At 44.7% G+C, this 23,307-nt stretch overlaps 1 protein-coding gene across 1 annotated transcript in view; it reads right to left on the bottom strand.

Moving 5' to 3' along the window:
- Positions 1–4,101: 4,101 nt before the first annotated feature.
- LOC148042460 (F-box only protein 2-like) overlaps positions 4,102–23,307 on the bottom strand; it is a 38,540-nt gene continuing 19,334 nt past the window's right edge. The window contains exons 2-3 of the mRNA XM_087702399.1: positions 4,747–4,882; positions 4,102–4,236 (exon numbers count right to left, since the gene is read on the bottom strand). Of these exons, the coding sequence (XP_087558525.1) occupies positions 4,102–4,236; positions 4,747–4,882 (271 nt within the window). The remainder of the gene's footprint in view (positions 4,237–4,746; positions 4,883–23,307) is intronic.

Raw genomic sequence — 23,307 nt, 5'->3', positions numbered from 1 at the left:
ATGAAGGATGTTGAAATAACCATAATAATTAAAACTGAAGGTATAATGATGTTGATATGGTAAATATTCGAGTTAAGATATTTGAATTAATATGAATTAACGGAAGAGAAGCACCAAAACATGTTGTAACCAGTTGATATACTTCTTTTTTTCTCATAGTAGACACTTGTGTTTTGTTTTGTTTTCCTGATTGTCGTTTTTGTCTTTTTTTGTATTATTTACTATCTTTTATTTTAATTTCTATTTTCTATTTGTCCTTTTTTCTTTTTTCTTTTTGATTTTTGTTCAAGATTATTACTCCTACCAATATTTCTAAATAATAATCACAGTTAAATGAAAATGGATATATAATAATGCCTGAGTTAATATGAGTTATGTTGGTTGACTGTGGAGGAGATGTACCAAAACTTATCTGTAATTGATTGATATATTAAGAAAGATGCTGTACCCGTTTTAAACTAAAATTAAAAAACATTTAATAATAAAAAAAGAAAAACAACTGTACGTATATAGCATAGCTAATTATGAGAAATGCTGCATGATATTCTTTCCTGATCATTCCTCAAGCCCTTGTGTGTGTTTAGACCTTATAAAACCAAGAGATTTAGGTTCGATATACACCTAAGAGGTAATCCAAGAGAGAAGCAACCTGGAATTAAGGAGAAACTTCCTAACAGTGAGGACAATTAACCAGTGGAACAGCTTGCCACCAGAAGTTGTGGGTTGTAAGAAGAGATTGGACAGCCACCTGCCTGAAATGGGACAGGGCTGTGGGGGTGAACCTATGGCACTCCACAGAGCCCTCTCTGTGGAGACGCAGCCCAGCTCCATTGTGTTTCACTCCATCAATTTCTTGTAAAAGAAAAAGATCTCGCAAAGTTGGAATTGATTGAATTTTTTTCACTCGCGTGCTTCATAGTGGGGGAGATAAGATCTCATTCTCCTCTTGAAGCCCATTACAACGCAGAGCCACAATGTGAACAGTGGTGGGGTTCCAGAAAATTTTCTACTGGTTCTGTGGCAGTGGCTTGGTGGGCGTGGCATGGCCTGGTGGGAGTGGCATGGCCTGGTGGGCGTGGTGTGGCCTGGTGGGCGTGGTGTGGCCTGGTGGGCGTGGCATGGCCTGGTAATCCAATAATCCAATTCCACCCACATTCCCGGCACACACAGCCAACATGCCTGCGCGACCCCCATTTTGGTGCTAGCAGGCCTCCCTGAAGCCTCCTGGGACCAAAAACAGTGCATGGGGTGGGCAACGCATCCCACCAGCCCCTGTGCGCTTCTCCCACCAGAGACCTGAAAATCAGCTGGCCAGCGGGAGGCCTGGGCGTATGTGCAGTGCAACTGACCTGGGCAACAGCTCGCATGCCAGCAGAAACGGGTCCGCATGCCACCATTATGGATATAAGCAATGGGAAAGACAATGCCACGCCCCCGTTGGTAGTCTGACTCTAAGATGGAAGGTGAAGAGCTGACAGAGAGCGGGAGAGTGGCTCCATTGGCAGTGGAGGAAACTGGGGAACGGCAAAGTCAGGCTGGGCAGAGCAGGGGAGAGGTAGAACAAGGGAGAGGGTTCTGATGAAGACCAAGGACCTCCTCCTCATCCTCAGGCCGGGATGGCGAACCTGTGGCACGCGGAGCCATTTGTCAGGGTACGCAAGGCGTTGCCCTGTGAGCTGGCCAGCTGAGTTCAGCCTTTTTTAAAGCCATTTTTTGCCTTCCAGAGGCTTTATAGGAGCCTGGGGAGGGCGAAAACAGCCTCCCCCACCCTCCGGAGGCTTCAGGAGCTTCCCTGAAGGCTCCGGAGCACAAAAAAACGGCCCTACGGGCACACCGGAAGTTCGAGAACAAGCTTCCGGTTTGCTCGTAGGGTCAGTTTAAGCCCTCTGGAGCCTTCGGGGGCCTTCTGGAGGTTTCCCTGAAGGCTCCCGAGGATGAAAAATGGTTTGCTCGTAGGGCTGTTTTTAGCCTCCGGAGCCTTCAGGGAAGCGCGGGTGCGGCATGCCCACATATGACCCCCCCCTTCGCTCCCCCCGTTATGGCATGCAAGCCAAAAAAGGTTTGCCATCGCTGTCCTAGGGCATGCAGGGAAGAACGGAGAAGAGAGCAACCTGGGTTGCGTGGCTTACGAGGAAGGAATTCCCTACACAAGGCACACCTGGGGATGGAGTTTAAAGGATAGGCGAATGGGAGGGGCAATTGTCAGGAACAAACACGGAGCTCATCTGGTGTTAACTTCTTATCTGAGTTCCTGGCATCCTCCCAACTGCTTTGATTTACTGCCGTGCTACTGCTACTTCATTTGTGGAACTCCTTATCTTCCTTGTCCTGCCAGATTAATCACCTTATCTTGCCTTGTTGGATTTATACTTGGACGTTTTCTGCTTACAACGTTTGGACTGGAGTCTTGTCAGCCAAAGGAGGTTACAGGTTCGTCGGAGAGTTTTTCTCCAGGCCGGAGAGTTGAAAGGGACGTTGGGGGCCCAGTTGGTGGTAATAAAGGGACTCATGCTGGTCCTCTGGCTGTGTTGCCTTTGTGCCACACCCGGGGTCATCGCAATGGCCTTCAATTATGAACCCCAAATTTCTGTCACTAAGCGAGACAGTTGGTGACTTTGGTCCCCTTTTACAACCTTACTTGCCACCGTTGTTAAGTAAACCAGTGCAGTTGGGGAAGTTTGTAACCCGGTTGTGAAGTGAATCTGGCTTTCCCCATCGACTTTGCTTGTCAGAAGGTCCCCAAAGGGGATCATGAGAACCATCACAACTACCTATCGGTTGCTAAGCATCTAAATTTCATTGACGTAACCGTGATGGGGATAATGCATGGAAAAGAATGGAAAGTGGCAATAAATCACTGTTTTCACTGCCTTTTTAACTTCAAACAGTCACTAAATGAATTGTTGTAAGTTGAGAACTCTCTGTATTACCTAATTTAACTGTAGCCGAGCTCTCTCGCTCTCCCTTTCTCCCCCTCCCCCCTCTCTTTTACTCCCCCCTTCCCTCTCTCCCCCCTTTCTCCCTCTCTTTCCTTCTCTCTCCCTCTCCCTCTCTTTTTATCCCTCCATCTCAGCTTTCTTCTTTATCCCTCCCTCTCTCCCCCTCCCTTTCTATCCCTCCCTTAATCACTCTCTTCCTCTCCCCCCTCTCACTCTCCATCTTTCTATCCCTCCCTCTCTCCCTCTACCTTTCCTTCTTTCGATCCCTCCCTTTCTTCTTCTCCCGTTCTATCCCTCCCTCGCTCCCTCTCTCCCTCTTCCTCTCTCTCTCCCACCATCTCCCTTTTCCTATCCCTCCCTCTCTCTCCCCCTCCCTCTTTTTAACCCTCCCCCTCCCTATTTTTATCCCTCCCTCCCTCTCCCTCCCTCTTTTTATCCCTCCTCACTTTTCTTCTTTCTATCCCTCCCTCTCCCCCCTCCCTTTCTATCCCTCCCTTGATCTCTACCTTCGTCTCTCCCTCTTTCTATCCCTCAGTCTCCCTTTCTATCCCTCCCTCTTTGTCCCTCCCCCTCTCTCTCCCTCTCTCTCCATCTTTCTATCCCTCTCTTTCTCCCACTCTTTCCTTCTTTCGATCCTTCCTTCTCTTCTTCTCCCTTTCTATCCCTCCCTCGCTCCCTCTCTCCCTCTCTCTCCCTCCGTCTACCTCTTTTTATCCCTCCCTCTCTCCCTCTCCCTTTCCTTCTTTTGATCCCTCCATCTCTTCTTCTCCCTTTCTATCCCCACTCGCTCCCTCTTTCCCTCTCTCTCCCTCCGTCTCCCTTTTTCTATCCCTCCCTCTCTCCCCCTCCCACTTTCTACCCCTCCCTCCCTCTCCCTCCCTCTTCTCCCTCTCCCCTCCAACTTTGGAGATCTGTTTCTCTTGTTCGAAGCCACTGCTGTAACTTTTTTTTTTTGAAACTGCATTTATTTACGCCTTGGCCAAATGGATATGCAGGGAGGGTTAAACAATGGCCAAGGAGTCTTTCTTTGCTGGATAAATGGATGGGACTTCCTTTGCTTTGCTTTGCTTTGCTTTGCTTTCCATGTGAGATTTGCCCATTCCTAGGCATCATTTTTGTAGCGAGGGTTTCCTGCAGAGGGGCCAGGCTGCTGCATGGTGGCCTAAGGTTCCACCACCACCGTGCTGGATGTCACGCGGGCGCCGTACCAGCCCTTCCAGAACACCGTATCCTGACCACCATGTTCAAAACGGACGAAGCGCACGCCTGGACCGTAATCAGTGAAGGTGTGAGTGATCTTAAGGCAGGGAGAGAAAAGAGAAAACTCGGATGAAAGAGCAGAGAGTTTGACGCATCGCCTCCCGCAGGCCCCTTTCCTCTGCCCAGGGCAGTGGTGGGTTCCTGCCAGTTCGGCCGAACCGGTAGTGATATGGTGGCCTTGGTCACTGGAACCAGCAGCGACCCAGGCCTGCCACGTCCCCGAACCGGTTCCCCCGTTGTCGGCGCCATCTTGTTTTTTAGTTCTGCGCATGCACAGAACAATTTTAATTGAACTGTGCATCCAGTGCAGGCACGAGCGTACCGGCAGTAAAGCCAGGCAGAACCCACCCCTGGCCCAGGGGATGGGGGGGAGCAGGGTCCCAGCCCAATTTGAGAACAGAAAAAAAAAATTCTAAAATTCTAAAAATTCTAAATTCTAAAATTCTAAAATTCTAAATTCTAAACAGGATCCGGAAAACAAGGCCTGGCCAGCCCTTCTCTCCTCCCCCTTTGCTTTGGGGGGGGGTGTTTTCTCCCGGGGACAAACCTCAGCCCACTCGCCCTCATTGTCCTGGGGCACCGCGATGGTTTCGCTCTCAAATTCAGCCATCGCATCTTCGTTAGCGGACAGCAGCTTCACCTTCAGGTGGTAGAGGCAGCCGGCGTCGCACCAAGCGGCATACCTGGCGGAGGAATAAAATAGAAATAGAATATCAGAATAAAGAATAGAATAGAATAAGATATAGAAAGAATAGAAAAAGAAAGAATAGGAACAGGAATAGGAATAAGATATAGAAAGAATAGAAAAAGAAAGAATAGGAATAGGAATAGAACAGAATATCAGAATAAAGAATAAAATAGAATAAAATATCAGAACAAAGAATAGAATAGAATAGAATAAGAAATAGAAAGAATAGGAATAGAATAGAGGAGGAGAAAGAATACAATAAAATAAGAAATAGAAAGAATAGAAAAAGAAAGAATAGGAATCGGAATAGAATAGAATAGAATATCAGAATAAAGAATAGAATAGAATATCAGAATAAAGAATAGAATAGAATATCAGAATAAAGAATAGAATAGAATAAAGAAATAGAAAGAATAGGAATAGGAATAGGAATAGGAATAGGAATAGACAGACAGATATAGGTCTTCTAGTGCTACCCCCTGCTCAAGTAGGAGACCTGATACCATTTCAGACAAGTGACTGTCAAGTCTCTTCTTAAAAACATCCAATGTTGAAGCACCCGCAACTTCTGGAGGCCAGCTGCTCCACTGGTTAATTGTGGTCACTGTTAGGAAATTTCTCCTGAATTCCACATAGCTTCCAGATATTACAGGATACTGTAGTATCCTTTAAGTCCAGTATATTAACTGCCATGTGGCAGGACTCTAAATATTTGTATCAAAAGATTATATGATTCATTATTAACCTGTAATAATGTAGCTTCCTATGAATGACATTACACATTACACCAGAAATAATTAACACCCTCGGACTTTCCTCAACTTCATCTACCTAGCTCCTGAGTTCCAGTCCTGTCTTAACCCTGGAAGCCTGTTTGCTGACCTCGGGACAGACTCTCTTTCAGACAAGCCAACCTCACAGGGGGATTGTTGTGGGGGAAAAGGGGAGGAAGAGGAAGACGAGTTGGACATCTTCACCTCCTTTAGTTAGTTGGAAAAATAATAAAACAGCGGGGAAAAAATCTAAGGAAAATAAAAACCTGCTTCTGTTTGTATGGAATTTGTCCTGGCCTTGTGCAGATCCAGGAATTTCTCTTCTCACCAGGGAGGAAGAGGTTTTTTTTAAAATCATCCCTTCCATCTTCACTTGCTCCCTTTTTTCACTTCCTTTTTGTTTAAACTGTTTTATTTCATTTTCATTTTCATTTTATACAATCACTTATATACTGTGCATAACAAAAAAAAATCCACCATAAAAAACCAACATAACACTTCAATCCCCCATACACCCTTTCTTCTCCCCCTCCAACTTTCATTTCTCCCCTCCAACATTCCCCTCTTCTACTTCCCTTCCCCCTCAAACATCTCCCCTTCCCTCCATCTCACCCTCCTTACATTCCCCTCTCACTCCCTCTTTACTTCTCCCTCCTCTTTCCCTCTACTCCTCAGTTTGGTGTATCTCTACAATTCATTAATCTATTCAGTTTATATTTTACACTAAAATTAAGGGGAAAAAAGAAAAAAAAGAGAAAAAGAAAAAAAAGAAAAGAGAGCAACAGTATACAAGTGCATTCTTATTGTTCTGAGAATTGAAACTGTATTTCCACCCTCCACCCTCCCCCCTCCCCCCTATAGTCCCCCCTCCCTAACCCCCTTACGACTGCCCAGGTCCCATACCCGGCATAATTCTTTATCAAGCACTGGGGTATATTAAAACCAACTAACTTTAACGTTAAAAGATAAAAGATAAAGGAAAAACACAAAAAAAAGAGAAATAGTAAAAAAGAAAAAAAGAAAAAGAAAAACAAGACGCACACACAAAAAAGGAAAAACAGGAAAAATCAATAAACCCACTACATTAACACAGCTTCCCATCATCTTTAAATCTTAAACAATGTACCTCATTCCTAATTTCAGTTATTTTATTACTTGCAGGATTTCAAACTATATTGGAACCAGGTAAGTTAGTCAAATGGAATTCTCCAACTAAGGGCTTCATTACTTTATCTATATATTCAAACCTTTAATTTATCTCTTTTTTATCCAAATATCCAAACCTTTCTATAAAGCCATTAAACTTAAGTACTTCTTTCATTTTTCATTTCCAACACCTCCCATCCTGCCCTTACCCACATCCACATATAAATTTTATACCTTCCACCCTGCCTTTACCCGTGTCCACATATGTATTTTATCCTCATCCATTGCTCCTCTCATATTTACTCCACCTTCCTGGAGACTCTCCGACTAATCTTTCTTAACCTTATATTCAAATAGCAATTCATACAAACATCAGCTTACATTCTGACCCCGAGTAATCTAATTGAACTTTCGCTACCCTTCCATCTCCCCCGCACCTCCCAACTCCATTCGTCCCAAACCACAACTCAAGAAAATCACGATCTTCGCTCTCCTCGCCTGGAAAAATAATTCATGCACAATTTAAATTAGAGTTCAAACAAATCTTATATGTCCAAAATCAGCAGCGCTTCTTTCAGCCTCCACATCTCATCATCGATATACAACTTTGCCATTTTATACCAGACAGAAATCATGAAATTTTATTCGAACTAAAAATTTGAAAAGTATTTTAAAAGCATCGCTGAGTCTTTATTCTTTACTCTTCTGCCCTTCCGGAAGAGGAAAGCAACACCCTCCGCCTTGTAGCCACGTGTCCCACTGCTTGTCTTCTCCTTCTCCTTGTCTCTCTCCAAGTCCAGATGAATCAGGAAGTCCCGCCTTCAGAATCTTGTAATAAAAATCTCGGGCTTCACAAACAGAATTAAGACGATGTTTTTGATTCTCAAATGTAACTGTAATGCCAGCTGGGACTTCCCATTTGTATGGTATCTGAGAATTTCTGAGTTCTTCAGTTAAGAAAGTGTAGTCTCTCCTTGCTCTTAATATTTGAGATGGTATTTCTTTAAAAACAATCAAGTCCTGTCCATCAATTCTCAGCCTCTTATTGTAAAGCTTCTGTATTATCACATTTCTGGATTCCCTTGTGGTGAAATATATAATTATATCCCTCGGAAGCTGTCGCTGTTTTGCTACACATGAGTTCTGGCGGTAAATTTTTTGAATCTGCAAATCAAAGTTAAGTCCCGGACTTCCCACCGAACGACTAAGAGCCTCAAAGAAGGTCTGTTTCAAATTCTCCTGTTCCTTTTCACGCAGTCCTCTAACTCTTATTGCAAACGCAGTCTTATTATAATTTATCATGACAAGTTGTTTTTGAGCATTTTCAATTTCCTGTTGTAACATTTGAATTTTAGATGTCAAATTAGAATTGGTTTCTTCCAAAAGTTCCAATTTATCCTCCATTCCGGCAATATAGTCTGTCATAACTGTCATAATTCCGATCATATCCTCCTTTGTTTGAGCAATTTTAGCATCAAATTTATCATATAAATCCGATATAAGTTGATTGATTTCCTGTCTGAAATTGTTAAGGGTTTTGAAAAGAAGTTCTTGCGTTAACAAATCTCCAGTAGAGGGCATAGGAGGCAAGGGCAGCGACTTTATAGCAATTTCTTGAGATGTGTTATTAAGGAAGCGCTTCTGCTTCGATTTGGGAGCCATTCCAAAAAAATAAAAAAAATAAAAAAACAAGCAATCAAACAAGCCAACAATCAAAGTCTCTGCTCCCCTCAGTTTTAAATAGGATACTATTTGTAATCTTTTAACAGTTGATACGGAGAAGTCTTCAGGAGAGTAGGGCTGATTGAGTACGTCACATCAGACGCAAAAGCTATAAGATCGCCATCTTGTGATGCAGCTAGACAAAGAAGCCTTTTACAAAATTGAAGCTGGTATTTTGAATAATAATAGAAGAGATTTCTCAGGAATGGTCCCCGCTCGGATTCGGATTAATTTTTAAGTAGCTTAGCTTTGTCCTGAGGGTGGGGCAACCTGCCTAGCACTGCAAAAAAAAGCAGCTGTGAAGAACTGGCTGGAGTAAAAGCTCAGCTATTGTTGAACCTCTTCTCCATTCACAGCAAAGAAAAAAGCTGTGAATTACAAAGAGATCCTAACGACTGAACTTCTCCCTGCCCCTTTCTGCCAGAAAGGGGAGATATCTATAGATCTTATAAGATATACAGACCAGAACTCTGAGAGGAGCTCCGTTGAGCTCCCGTCGGCGACAGGCTCCTCCTTTTTTTCACTTCCTGTGGAGGCCCCAGTGAGGACCTCAGACTCCCTCCTAGCCTTGGGACACAGCCGGTTTCTCTGTTTCTTTGGGAAAAGTTCCTTCCCCAAGCAGAGTCTGCCTGAGCCCCATCATCCACTTCCCTCCCTGCCCAGGATCAGCTGAATTCCTCCCTTCAGACAATAGGAAAAAGGGGGTTTGCACAGAGTCTCTGGGTCAGTCTCCGTTCTTCCACTCCCTCCACAAAGCCCAATTCCCCCTCGGTTCCTGGACACCTCTGGCCATCGGTCAGCAGAGCTCACAGCAGGGCCAGAGTGGCTGCGAATTGGGATGGAAGGGACCACAAACCCTCTTCAAGCCTTCCCAGCCACAACGGACTCTCAGACACAGACTGTGGCCTCACAGAAGCTCCTCAATGGGGCCTTTATGGGGCATCAGGGAGGGTCATATGGGATCAATCTCCCAACACTCATCCTATAGGGCTGTGATGATGAACCTATGGCATGCGGAGCCCTTTTTGCTGGCACTTTAGCCGTCGCCCAGCTCAGATCCACCGCACATGGCCACGTGTCTCCCGCCAGCCAGCTGAGTTCTGGGTCTCTGGTTCCAGCGGGAGACGCATGTGAATGCGTGGGGAGTAGGGGGAGGTCGCATGTGCATGCACAGTGGGGGAGCGGGGGGAGGGTGCATGCAGGCTCCAATTATACCTGCCTCTTCCCCAAAACAACTACCTGATATTCAGGACTTTGAGTGCACAAGTCCTACTAAACCTTCACCTTAATTGTTATCTACCATGAGCTCTCTGGGCAAAAGAAGGCTCCGGATTTAACTAACAATGAAAGTGGGGCTGTCTTTCCATGGACTCACCTAACTGTAGTTCTTCTACCTGCTGCAAAGGTTTCCTGACCAGCCTTGTTTGAGGGACACGTCCTCATGACCTCCCTCTCGCCTCACTCCAGTTCTAGAAATTAGACAGTCAGTTTTAATCTCATTTCATCCACGACAGCTGTATGGATGGAAGAAATGAATATACAAATAAACAAATCACATCTCCTTTAAAGCTGACAGCCCTCATTTCTAAGGAATTTTGCCTCCCTCCCCCCTTAACTGGGAGACTATTTTGGACTATATTCAAAGGGGAGCAGGTTTGCAATCTTTTATTTAATTGATCCAGAAGAAACCTTTGCAGATCCTACTGGCTAAAGGTTCCTTTCTTCACAACAGTTGTATAACATTTTTAAAAATAGAATAAAAATGTAATGAAACGCTTGAACTAGATGTTATTCTAAAATTTAAATTGAAACGTTTATCATCCTTAAAAATCACAGCTATATGAAGAATGGAGGAATGGATATTAATACAGCCATGAGGAGGAACCCACCGGTTGTCACTTAAGGCTTCAATCTTTTCTCATTTCCCTTCCTCCAGACTTTATTAAGTAAAAAAAAGGGGGTTAGTAGTTATATCTTTTGTAATCTTTCATCACAAATTAGAGATTTCATATTTTGCAATAGTGGTGATTTACCTCAGTCTCATCTCACCTCGTCTTTTGTCAGAAATGCAGAACTAGAAAGGGGGGAATTGTTAATTAAAATTTAAAAAGATTAAAAACTTTAGTGCTTTTATATAGTTGTAGTACAATGCCAGGCCACATTGATGGCAAGGATATTTCCGAGCAGCAAGTCATTCTGTGTGCCTGGCGGTCCCAGGGGGCCCTCTAAAAGATGGACGGTTGTCTGAATAGTGCCACGTTCGTAGTGAATGTCCTTGTCCTCAGGGAGGGACCCCCATTTTAACCTCTGGCCTTTAGTTCTGGCCAAACCTGTGTGCAGACTATTGACACACCTTCAAAGCTCCTTCTCCAAGCCTCTAGGCAACTCCTCAAGCAGTTCTACCCAATTAGGAAGGTCACTTGACGTTCCCATCTTTTCAGTTCTTTACTTCTGTGAAGCCCAGAGGCTACTTGGCGAATGTCCATTTCTCCCTTCACTTTCCATGGACGGAGAGTCCTAACATCTTTTCTTTGGCATTCCTTGTTTCTCTGCTGTGTGGGAAGTTGTCATCCTGGATTTGTCAAGAGGGCTGGAGAAGGAGAGCCAGTTTGCTGCTATGACTGCATTCCTTGTCCGGAGGGGACCTTCTCCACTCAGGAAGGTGGGTCACACTGAGGAAAACGGGAACTCTTGGGGAACTGGGTTTATCCACAGCATTTTGATGAAAGTACAAATGTTAAAAGATACATTGAAGATTTTCTTGGTTATTTTCCAAATGCACAGCGTCAGAGCGTTTGCAGCGTTCCTGCTATTAGGAGACAACCCAGGAGCAAAATACAACACACAGAGACTTCAGCATTTACCAGTGGTTTATACACAAGACATACAGATTTATACACGTGGTAGGCAAATACCTGACAATCAATCAATCTTCTTCTTCACTCTACAGGGAGAACTGAGCAATGGACACTCGACACAAGGAGAGAGAATGCGCCCTCTGCTGGCAGCGTTATGTAAACACCTCTTAAAGTGGCAAAGACTTTTGGGGACCCCCCTCATAGTCTTCAACCGGCTACATTAATGCTGATTCCTTTTCAATGCATCAGCCTTACAGTTGCATCAGCTTTTACAGCTGGTCAGCTCTTAAATCACGATACGTTAAGACACAGTTTCTTATCTAAAGGGATGAGTAGAAAAAGGACCATGAAGTGGGGGCTGAGAAGTGATGGGAGGAATGGCAGAATTCTTTGAAACTTGAGGGATTGTTTCAGGTGCATCTCCTGGAAGGATTGTTGTGATGGGTTCTACAGGGGCCTCCCCTTCAGAATAACTGAGAAGGAGTCACTGGTCCTCAGTGAGGTGGTGTGGATAATCCCGAGTGCCCCTCATTACATGTATAGTAGCAGTGCTCCTAGTAGCCAATCTAGATTACTTGCAGACTCCTGGTGGCAAACATATCCAACACACCTTCCTCCTCCTCCTATTTTCCCCACAATGACCCTGCAAGAGGGGTTGGGCTGAGAGAAAGTGACCGGTTCAAAGGGACCCAGCTGGCTTTCATGGCTCAGGGAGGACTGGAACTCCCTTTCTAGCCTGATGCCTTAACCACTAGACCAAACTGTCTGTGTCAAGAAGTGCCCTCCATCAGGGCTCAGGAGTTTTACCTGGAAAGGTTAACTGATTCATTATTTACCTCTAATAACGCTTTTATGAAGGTTCAGCACATCACACAGGAAATCTTTCAAATCTTAAAATTTACCTTAATACCATAGACTTTACCTATATAGATATTTAAAATATTCTTTTTTTCTTTATATGGAATTGTTAAGAAATGCATCTTGGGAATTTTTCTTGTTTTCTGCTGTTGTCCCAAAAAGCTATTTCCTGAAATTTAAAGAATGTTAAAGAAATATTGATTTTTGGTTTTCTCAGTTGCAAGAAAATGCATCCAGTGTCAGGATGATAAATATCCAAGTGAGGACAGAGTCCAATGTATCCCCAAAGTTATAGCCTTCCTGTCTTATGAAGAACATCTGGGCATCATCCTGGTCTCTTTTGCAATATTCTTGTTCCTAACCAGAGGCTTTGTTTTAACAACCTTCATTAAATACCGAGAAACTCCCCTTGTCAAAGCCAACAACAGGGACCTCTCCTACATCCTCCTGGTCTCCCTCCTGCTTTGCTTCTTGTCTCCTCTTCTCTTCATTGGTCAACCAAGGAAAGTCACCTGCCTTCACCGACAAACGGTTTTCAGCATCATCTTCTCAGTTGCCATTTCTTCTCTCTTGGCCAAAACCATCACGGTGGTGCTGGCTTTCCTGGCCACAAAACCAGGAAATTGGGTGAAGAGGTGGTTGGGGAAGAGCTTGGCCAACTCCATTATCCTGTCTTCTTCTGCTGTCCAAATTATCATCTGCTCCATCTGGCTTCTCCCCCCTTCCCTGACTCTGACCTCCATTCCCAGCCTGGAGAGATCATCCTGCAATGCAACGAAGGGGCCGTTGTCATGTTCTATGTCACCCTCAGCTACATGGGCTTCCTGGCTGCCATCTGCTTCATGGTGGCTTTCCTGGCCAGGAATCTGCCTGGGGCCTTCAAGGAAGCCAAACTGATCACCTTCAGCATGCTGGTCTTCTGCAGTGTCTGGGTGACTTTTGTGCCCACCTACCTTAGTACCAAAGGGAAATACATGGTGGCTGTTCAGGTCTTCTCCATCCTGGCCTCCAGTTCTGGTCTGCTGGTCTGCATCTTCATCCCCAAGTGTTACATTATCCTTGTGAGGCCAGACCTGAACCCAAAGGAGCATCTTACAGCCAGAATAAATGTAAAAACATGAGGCAAAACATCATGAGTTTAAAGAATTGTAAAGTTTCCTTTTATTTGAAAGAACACATTATTTCCACTTAGATAGTCAAAGAATATCATATGTACATGTTTCAAAATGAGAAATGGTTGAACAACTTCAATTCTTTTAACTCCCTTCCCTTTCATCTCAATAAATCTTGCTAAAGAAAACTCCGTGAAACTCATTCAGAAAAAATTGTTGATCAGAATAAAATAGGATAGGCCAAGTATATTGACATGTAGCGGAAATATACCAAGGAGCGGAGGAGTGGGAAAGAAGAAAGAAGGGCAGAGAGTGATGGGAGAGTTGGTGGGAGGGAAATGTGAGAAGGAAGGGGGGGAGTGGATGTGGAGAGCGGAGTGGTAGAGGGAGAGGGGAAGTAGGGTAGAGGGGGATGATGGAGGGAAGATAGAAAGTTGGAGGGTGGTGGAAGAAAGAGGTGTATGGAGAGTGGAAGAGTTATATTGGATTTCTATTTTCTGGGGCATTGTTGACAAGAGGAATTGATGCAATTATTGTTTAATGTTGTATGGCGTTGGCTATGTACAGTATACATGTGAGTGTATGAAAATGAAAATGAAAATAAAAATTGTGGAATTAAAAAGGAAAAAAAAATTGTTGATCAGCAACAGCTACTGAATGTGATACATTTTAAGAAATTATTTGAGCAATTATTCCTATGGAGAGTTCATGTGTCTGAGAGAGTAAGAAGACAAGAGGTAAAATGGAAGCTGTAGGAACCAAACTCCAATCATGTTGTATGACAATCTCCCTGAGAACTACTGCCTGTCCCACCAGGCTGGATAGGGTGGCCTCCTCCAGGTCCTCTTCCAAGGAGACCAGATTAGCCCCTGCAGCGCCTGTGAAAGAGGATTCCACATGAGATCCACCATCCTCTCTCCATCCCCTTATTGGGCGATGAGGACACCACAAACAGCCAATTCTCTCCCCAATGCATGGGCCAGGTTGAGACTGGAGTCCAGAAGATGTGGGTGGAGAAAACTCAGGGATGAGTCAGACTACATAGTGGCCAGAGGGGGCTACCTGTGTCTGTACCTTGTGAACAGATGGAAGCAGGAGGTTGGGTGTGTTGTGAACTCCATCAGGGAAAAGAGTTTCTGTCTCCAAGGTGGAACATTGCAACATTGGAAAGTCTGGTTCAGCAATGGGAATGTTACGCTCCATTTGGGTTGTAAGTTGGGGATGACCTACTTCAATTTATTTTTGTTATCTCTGCTTCTGAGTCTGCAAGTCTCAGACCTGGGAGGGGGAGGGGTGGAGAGGGTTGGGGAAGCCAGGGGAGGGGAGGGTGTGTGGGGCTGGGGACAGTTATGTGAACAAGGAAAACTTCCTCAGTGACTTTCAACCTTCTCTGCCAGTTTCCCCATTGACTTTATGGGGAAGCCGGCAGGGAAAGTTGCAAACGGTGATGATCCTGGGGCATTGCAACTGGGTGTGCAGGATCCAGATAGCGATTGTGTGATTATGGGGGTGCTGGGATGGCCAGAACTCCAAGGACCGGCCAGAATCAGCATTCATTGAGTGCTGTTGTAACTTGGAATGGTTTATGACCCAATGGCCATAGGTCGAGGACTTCCTGTACTGTAAGATGCTGGGATCTCCTTTTCTTTTGTTTCAGCCATGAAGAACTAATAGGAGAACTATTTACTTTCAGGCCCATTCAGATACGGAGCAGGGAGGAAGGTTGGCAGGGAAGGGATAGAAGGCAAATGTATCAATGACTTAAGGTGTGTCTACCATATCTACGTGTGTTTGCGTGGTGGTCCATTCTATTTCAAAACTACAGGTGAAAATTGAAAACTTAGAATATCGTGCTAAAGTTCATTTATTTCAGTAATGCAACTTAAAAGGTGAAACTAATATATGAGATAAGACTCATTACATGCAAAGCAAGATAGTTCAAGCCGTGATTTGTCATAATTGTGATGATTATGACGTACAGCTCATGAAAACCCCAAATCCACAATCTCAGAAAATTAGAATATTACATGCAATCGATAAAACAAGGATTGTGCATAGAACAATATCAGACCTCTGAAAAGTATAAGCATGCATATGTACTCAGTACTTGGTTTGGGCTCCTTTTGTGGCAATTACTGCCTCAATGCGGCGTGGCATGGAAGCTATCAGCCTGTGGCACTGCTGAGGTGTTATGGAAGACCAGGTTGCTTCAATAGCAGCCTTCAGCTCTTCTGCATTGTTCGGTCTCATGTCTCTCATCTTTCTCTTGGCAATGCCCCATAGATTCTCCATGGGGTTCAGGTCAGGCAAGTTTGCTGGCCAAGCAAGCACAGTAATCCCACAGTCATTGAACCAGGTTTTGGTGCTTTTGGCAGTGTGGGCAGGTGCCAAGTCCTGCTGGAAAATGAAGTCAGCATCCCCATAAAGCTCGTCTGCGGAAGGAAGCATGAAGTGCTCCAAAATCTCCTGGTAGACGGCTGCGTTGACCCTGGACTTAATGAAGCACAGTGGACCAACAGCAGCAGATGACATGGCTCCCCAAATCAACACATTCTAATTTTTCGAGTTTCACCTGTAGACAATGAATCCCACAATCTCTTCACAGGAATGGGGCGTAGGGGCTGCCCCTGGGCCTTCTCTTTGGGTCTGGGCTTTGCTTTCCCCTGGGTGGTCCATGCATGGAAACAGGTGGCAGAGGAATATAGAATATGGTCTCCCCTCTGTTTCCAGGACTCAGAAGATAAAACCTGGGGGGTGGAGGTGGGGGTTGCAGATCACCTTTCCATCTGCAACACGAGGGTCCTGAGCTTCCCTCCTTCCCTCACTCCCCTCCCCACATGGGGTGAGAGAGGCAGCCTTGATTTCTCCATCTCTTTTCACTTAGATATTCTCTCTCTCTCTCTCTCTCTCTCTCTCTCTCTCTCTCTCTCTCTCTCTCTCTCTCTCTCTCTGTGTGTGTGTGTGTGTGTGTGTGTGTGTGTGTGATTAACTCTGCAAAAGTTTGGCAATTACTTTTTCACTAAAGTTGATTTTGTTCAACAGACTGGCTGCACTATTGCATAAGCCCTTTTGTGTGATGCCCTTGAGCATTAACTTCCAAAATAAAGTAAACTTTGGTTCCAACTCAGCTGGCAGCTATTTCAGATCTGTGACATGCTCTGGCATTAACAGTCCCCTGGAGTTTTGTCTTTATGTAACAAATATCAGATTTATTTGTTTCTTCAGCCACAGGCACCGTCTATTCCCTCTGGAGTCAGTTTCAAGCATGGAGACCCCAAACCTCTCAATTCTAGATGACCAATTTAATTCAATCTCTGCCCCTGTTATTATGAATCAAATGGGGATTATTTCCCTTTCATTTCCCTCCAGAGAATTTCCCAACAACCTTTGAGTCCAAGAACTGGTTGAATTATCCAGGGATCCCTCCTGAGAGGGAGAATTATGACAAAAGTTTCAGCTCTGCTCTTTGGCCGAATCCTCCAGGGGAGACTTTGGGCAGAGAAATAGGGAGTTTTGGGACAGGCAAGGTCTGTGCTCTTGAATGTCTGTCTCTCTCCTTTCTAGGTGAAGTGAGTGTTTCTCTGTGTTTTAATCAGGAAAGACACTGGATCATATTCCACCTTGTGAGACTCCTTTGAATTCTTCTCATTCTTCTTTAGAAACAGGAAGGGGATTGATTGATTCACCCCATGAATGATGGACCTCCTGCTTCTGTTTCTGATGCTGCTTTTATCCCATCCAGGTTCTGGGAAGCTGAGAATAAAATGCCCACTGAGTTCGGAGCACCAGGATGGAAAACAACCACGGAGCTTTTACAGCCCAGGAGACCATCTCATTGGTATAGTCACCACTGGAGAGGAAACATTACATATAAAGTTGCTTTTCAACGTGGCTCCTTCCATTCAGTTTGTTTTCCGTGATTTGTAAGTCATTCGGGGTGAATGGAATGCACTCCCTCCATTCTAACACTCTCCTTCTTTTCTGTTTTTTATTTTTCATTTATTCCCTATATTGGGGGATATGTCTAATTTCCTGAATGATTTTGATTTCCTTGGCTTCTCTCTCTTGTCTGATTTTGTGAAAGGGACTCAAAAAGGGGTCTGAAAAAAAGCTGAAAGGGCTGCAGATTCTTTTCCTCTCTCAGTTCAATCCTTAACTTATTGTTTGAATCATGAATTTTATTTAAAGTAGTGGTGGAACCAGTTGTAGTTGCTGTACCTCAGCCAATTCCCATATTTGTGTAACTGATCATTGGTTTTGGATCAATGTTGGTTTAAGGCTCAGTAGGCATCTGGGGGATTATATATTTTTTTTTAAAGTATTTGTTGGTGCTGTTGCTTATAATCACTTTTTTAAAAAACAATAGGGATGTTTATAGTTTTCCAACTGGCCTACTATACATTCTCAACATCCAGACGGTCAACAAGAATTCCCAACTCCTGCACAATCTCACACTGGGCTACAACATGCATGCCTACTATTGGAGCACTTTCCACACTTCAGATGCCTTGCTGGACATTTTCTCCACTGGAGAAGCCAATGTCCCCAACTACGGCTGTGGAAGGAAGGAGAACCTTCTGGCTCTTTTTGATGGAGCTAACAGGGAGATCTCCAGCCAGGCATCAACATTAGGAGCCATCTACAAAATCCCACAGGTTTGTGTGTGTTTTTCTCCATCTGGTAAAGTGAGTGGTGGGTGTTGGTGGGTGAGCAATAGATGCAGTCATGTATGCCATGATTCTCTTAGTTAAACTTGAGAAAAATGCATTCCTTGCAGAAGAACCAGAAGGTTTTAGGTAATGAATAGCTATATAGATTTTATAATAAATATTGCATGTTAATAATCTAATATTGGTAACAAATTTGTCCTTAAATATCTCATCTATATCAGCAAAGTAAAACACGGTTTGTTGGCTTTCTAGACGTTAGTGCATTTGTCATAATTAACAGAGAAATATTATGTAGGAAATTGATTGCCCTCAAAATGGAGCTCAGTCTGTTGGCCCTGATCCAAGCTCTTTCTCCAGGTCCTTGTTTAAGAGGGAGGTTTGGGCTCAATGGAGCCATGAGAAGAAGGATTGATACTTACCAAGGAGGAAGGGAAGGATGCATATTCGAACCCCTGTTATTCAGTCTAGATATTGACAATTTACCCAAGCGAATGAAGGATCCAAAAACAGATGATAAATAAATGTTGTTTCATTCTTTGACAAAAATAGCTCATTTAGTGGACCAGCAAAAGGCAGTGCATGTAGTATACAGTACTTGGATTTTAGAAGGCTTTGACAAAGTAAACCACCATCTACCTCTTGGTAAGCTAAAAATATATGGGATAGACAGCATCACCCCCAGATGGACTCAGCCTGTGGTCCTCAATGGAACTACGTCTGCATGGAGGGAAACAATCAGTGGGGGACCTCAAGGTTCTATTTTAGGCCCAGTACTCTTCAACATCTTCATCAATGATTTGGATGAGGGATAGATGGGGAACTCATCAAATTCACAGATGACACTAACTGGCAGGAATAGCCACCACCCCAGAAGATAGGCTGAAGATCCAGATGGATCTAGATAAACTTGAACCCTGGGCATATCTAGCAAAATGAAATTCAATGTAGAGAAATGTAAAGTCTTACACTTTGGCTAGAAAAAACAAATGTACAGGTACAGATTAGGTGAAACCTGGCTCAATAGCAGGAACTGTGAGAGGGATCTTGGAATCTTAGAGGACAATCTCTCAAATGTGAGCCAACAATATGTGGCAGCAGTCAAAAAAAGCCATTACAATCCTAGGCTGCATCAACAGAAGGAGAGAATCCAAATCACGTGAAGTATTGGTACCGCTTTATAATGTCATGGAAAAACCACCCTTGGAATAGTGCATGGATGGAGAACCTTTTCAGCACCAAGTGCTCTTGTCAAGGACGTGATCTGGAAGAGGAATTGCACAGTGTGCATGCGCACCAGGCAGCTCCTCTTCCAGTTTCTGGCACTGCAATGCATGCAAATGCCAGCTGATCATTGCGCACACATGCGCACCAGAAACCCAGAAGAGCAACAGGCAAGGCCCCGCATGCCAGGCAACATGGCTTTGCGTTCCATTTAGCTCGAACTAAGAAGCTGAGGCAGTGGGCTCCATTTCCCCTCCTGAGGCTTCCGTGCATCCTGGGCCCCCAGAAACACTCTGCCGGCCAAATGCTTTTTTCTTAATTTTGCAGTTTCAGTACGTGGGGCTTGAGAAGGGAAGGCATGAGCTCAGCCGGCGGGTGGCCGGGGTGATTTGGGTGCAGCAGCCTCATGGTCCCACATGGGTCGGATTAATGGCTTCAGTGGGTTTATCCAGCCTGAGGGCCATAGTTTGAGGACCCCTGGAATAGGGTCTCCTTCTTGAGCAGAGGGTTGGAATAAAAGACCTCAAAGTTCCCTTCCAACTGTTTTATTTTGTTATAACTTCTGTTATAGGTACATATGTTTAGCATGCTAAATACCTATTGGAATATGCTGATTTACACTGTGATGTTATCATACTTACACATTGGATTATATACCCTGTGAGGAAGACTTGGGTTCTTTTCTCATAATAATTATCTGATACTTAATAAATCAAACTCAAAAGTTATGGTCTTTGGGAAATGACATCCTAGCCATAGATGGTCAGCCAATAGAGCAAGTAAGACCTTTCCTTACCTGGGGTAGTTTTCTCTGAGACTGAATCTTGGCTCCCTCATCATCAAAGGAGCTGAGTTAGATCAAAGACATGAGTGAAAGTGGTGCTTAAAAGAAAACCTCATAGCTCTCCAGCTTCCTCAGCCCCAATTATTGAAGTATGTGAGGCCAAGGTTTCCCCCATGTCCTTACATCAATCTGATGTTTGGGGCTTCAGAGAGAAACCACCAGCAGAACCAACTGAATCCCAGCCACTGCAGAGTATCTTGGGGTGGACAAAAGGACTCCAGCTGCTGACCCTCAGAGCTGATTTGGGAATGTTCACAATTCCTGCTTTGCCTAAAATCAGAAAATATGGGTATTGGCATAAAATTTAATCTATGGAAACTGACAGACTCAGAAAATTGTGGCTGTTAGAACAGAGAAAACTTCAATTAAAGACCAATCTTGTATTGTATAACTGACAAACTGTATTAGGAACTGACGTCTCCATGTTTCTTGTACAACTGGAGAAGAAGCTAAAAAGATTCCTCCACAAAGAATCTGGGCCATAGAAGCATTAAAATATGCAGGAACCCTCAAAATTATAGTAGGCCGTTTATTGGAATAGAATAATTCAGTTGGCATTTGCACATGTTAATCTAATTGCAATAAATTGTAGGGGTGATTTACATTGTTTATAGTTTTTTAAATTTGTTTATTATTTTCCACTTTTATTATACAATCTTGCTAATATTCTGTCTTTAATATTTTAAACAATGTCTAATTAACAAATGATTCTAATGCTTTCATGAGAACAAGATTGGGTTTATTATAATCTAATATTGTGGACTTGATCTAACCCCAAATATAACACAGCATTCTTCATTGTGGAAGGTTTTTGAATGCAGCTCAGAATCTGATAAGTGCAGTGAAACCCTGAAGATGAGGCTACGGATTATCAGCTTTTATTTCTGCAGAAAGCAAAAGACTGGACGACCTTTTGGTCTCCCACCTTAACAGAGCAGGCAGAGAGAGAAAAAAAGGCGCACGCCAAAAACTTTTCCAAACATCTTACAGCTCACACAGCTTGCACAGAACACCATTGCTATAGAAACATAAATTGATACCATGTGAATTTCATGATTTTTCTCAGTGCTCTGAAAACAATGGACTTTAGAAGGGAAAAGAAATACATTTTCTGGCGTATAACTCAGAGCTTTGTTAGGGAATGCAGAACTTACATTTTAAGTTACAAACAAGGCTCCTTGGCAGAATCCACATTTTACTTTTCACAAGACGTTACTTTCCTAGGCTAAGGTTGGCAATTCGCCTATAACCAGGATGGCAAACCTATGGCACACGTGCAACAGGTGGCACGCGGAGCCATTTGTCAGGGCACGCAAAGTGTTGCCCTGTTACCTGGCAGGCACATATGCCATTTCAGTTCAGCCTTTTTAAAAGCCATTTTTCGCCCTCCCTAGGCTCCAGAGGTTTTATAGGAGCCCGAGGAGGGCGAAAACAGACACCCCCCCAAGTCCCTGAAGCCACCAGAGTCCAAAAAAAGGGCCCTAAGGGCAAACTGGATGCTTGGGAACAGACTTCCGGTTCGCTCGTAGGGCAGGTTTAAGCCCTACGGAGCTTTCAGGGACATTCAGGGGACTTCCCTGAAGCCTTGGGAGAACTAAAAATGACCCTACGAGCAAACTGGAAGTCCCTGAAGCCTTGGGAGGACTAAAAATGACCCTACGAGCAAACTGGAAGTGACTTATGGTTTTCTCGTAGGGTCGTTTTTCGTCCACCGGAGCCGTCAGGGAAGCCCCCTGAGTGCTCCTGAAGGCTCCGAAGGGCTTAAACTGGCCCTATGAGCAAACCGGACGTCACTTCCATTTGCTCATAGGGTCGTTTTTAGTCCTCCTGAGGCTTCAGAGAAGCTCCTGAAGCCTCCAGAGGGCCTCCGGGGAGGTGGGGTAGGCTGTTTTCACCCTCCCCAGTCTCCTATAAAACCTCTGGCGCCTGGGGAGGGTGAAAAAAGCATGCAAAAAAGGGGGGTCATAGCTGTTATGCACGCATGCACGTTGGCGGGGAGGTGTCACACATTGCATTATGGGTGCAGCATGCCTGCGCACGACCCCCCCCCCCCCGTGCTCCCCCGCTTCTGGCACGTGAGCCAAAAAAGGTTTGCCATCGCTGGCCTAGATGTTTTATCCATGCAAGTTTGAGAGTGACACATGCAGCGCTCAGGTCATCTGTTAGTCCAGGGGTGTCAAACTCAATTTCATTGAGGGCCCCATTGTGGTTGATTTTGGAGGCCATGGTGGGCGTGCTCTCACTGCTGATGTGTTTACCCTCCTTGGTTGCCAATGGTGTGTGCAGGAGGGCAAAGCATGTGGGTCAGAGGGAGGCCCACTCTCTCTCCTTATGAGACCTAGCTTTGTAACCAAAGCATCCTCAATGATAGGATGGGAGACCACCAGGAGAGATCAGGAGAAGGGGACAAGGGGATGGTAAAAGGCAGCAGGGCTGCCGGAAATCAAGTGCTAAGGCAAGATTAACCTCACACTTTCACTCTCTCCTTATAATCTCCTTCCTTCCCTTCTGTTAGCTGCCCTCTTCATTCTTCCTTCCCCTCTTTCCCTCTTTTTGCTTCCTTGCTCTCTTCCCCTCTTTCCTTATTTTTCTTTGTCTTTCCTGTCCCGACTGGGATGCTCCAATGCAAAAGGGGAAACATTCCTTGCCTTGTGATCAAATGGCACTTTTGCTAGTAGTTTGTGGCCACTGAAAAGACTGAGAACAAACCAGGCTCAGTTTATTCCACGCTTGCATTTCATGAGAGAAAGTTTGCTTCAGGCAGGGCACCCAAACTGCTGCCAATGGTGTGGGCGACAGCTGAGCAGGGAGGCAGGTTGTGTTTGTACTTTCATCCCCATTCAAGCAGGGCCCCTCATTTCCTCCCTTGCACAGTTGGGGCATGGAGGCTGCTGCCACCTAAGCAGCATGATTGCCCCCTCCCCAGCCAGCCAGCCCAAGCGGCAGTGGGCTCCACAGGACAGGCTCTCATTTCTGCACTGGGGCAGAAAACTCTGGTGGGCTGGAAGTGAGTGTGGATGGCCTCCTCCCCCCCCCCCCCCCCAGTGCTTCCTGGCTCAGTTGGAGGCTTCCTTCAGCCTTCAAACAGTTGCAGGGTTTTTTCTTTGCTTCCAGGTTGGTGCAAGAGGCTTTCCAGGGCCAAAACGGGGGAAAAAAAACCCTGTGCTTTCTGCACCCCATTTTGGCCCTGGAAAGCCTCCTGCACCAACCTCAAAG

Source organism: Thamnophis sirtalis, unplaced genomic scaffold (assembly GCF_051295495.1).
Source record: "Thamnophis sirtalis isolate CommonGarterSnake01/CBP01778 unplaced genomic scaffold, rThaSir2_p1.2 scaffold_15, whole genome shotgun sequence".
In the NCBI taxonomy this organism is placed as follows: Eukaryota; Metazoa; Chordata; class Lepidosauria; order Squamata; family Natricidae; genus Thamnophis; species Thamnophis sirtalis.
Note: the sequence above shows the minus strand (reverse complement) of the source record. Positions and strands in the feature narration are given on the sequence as shown.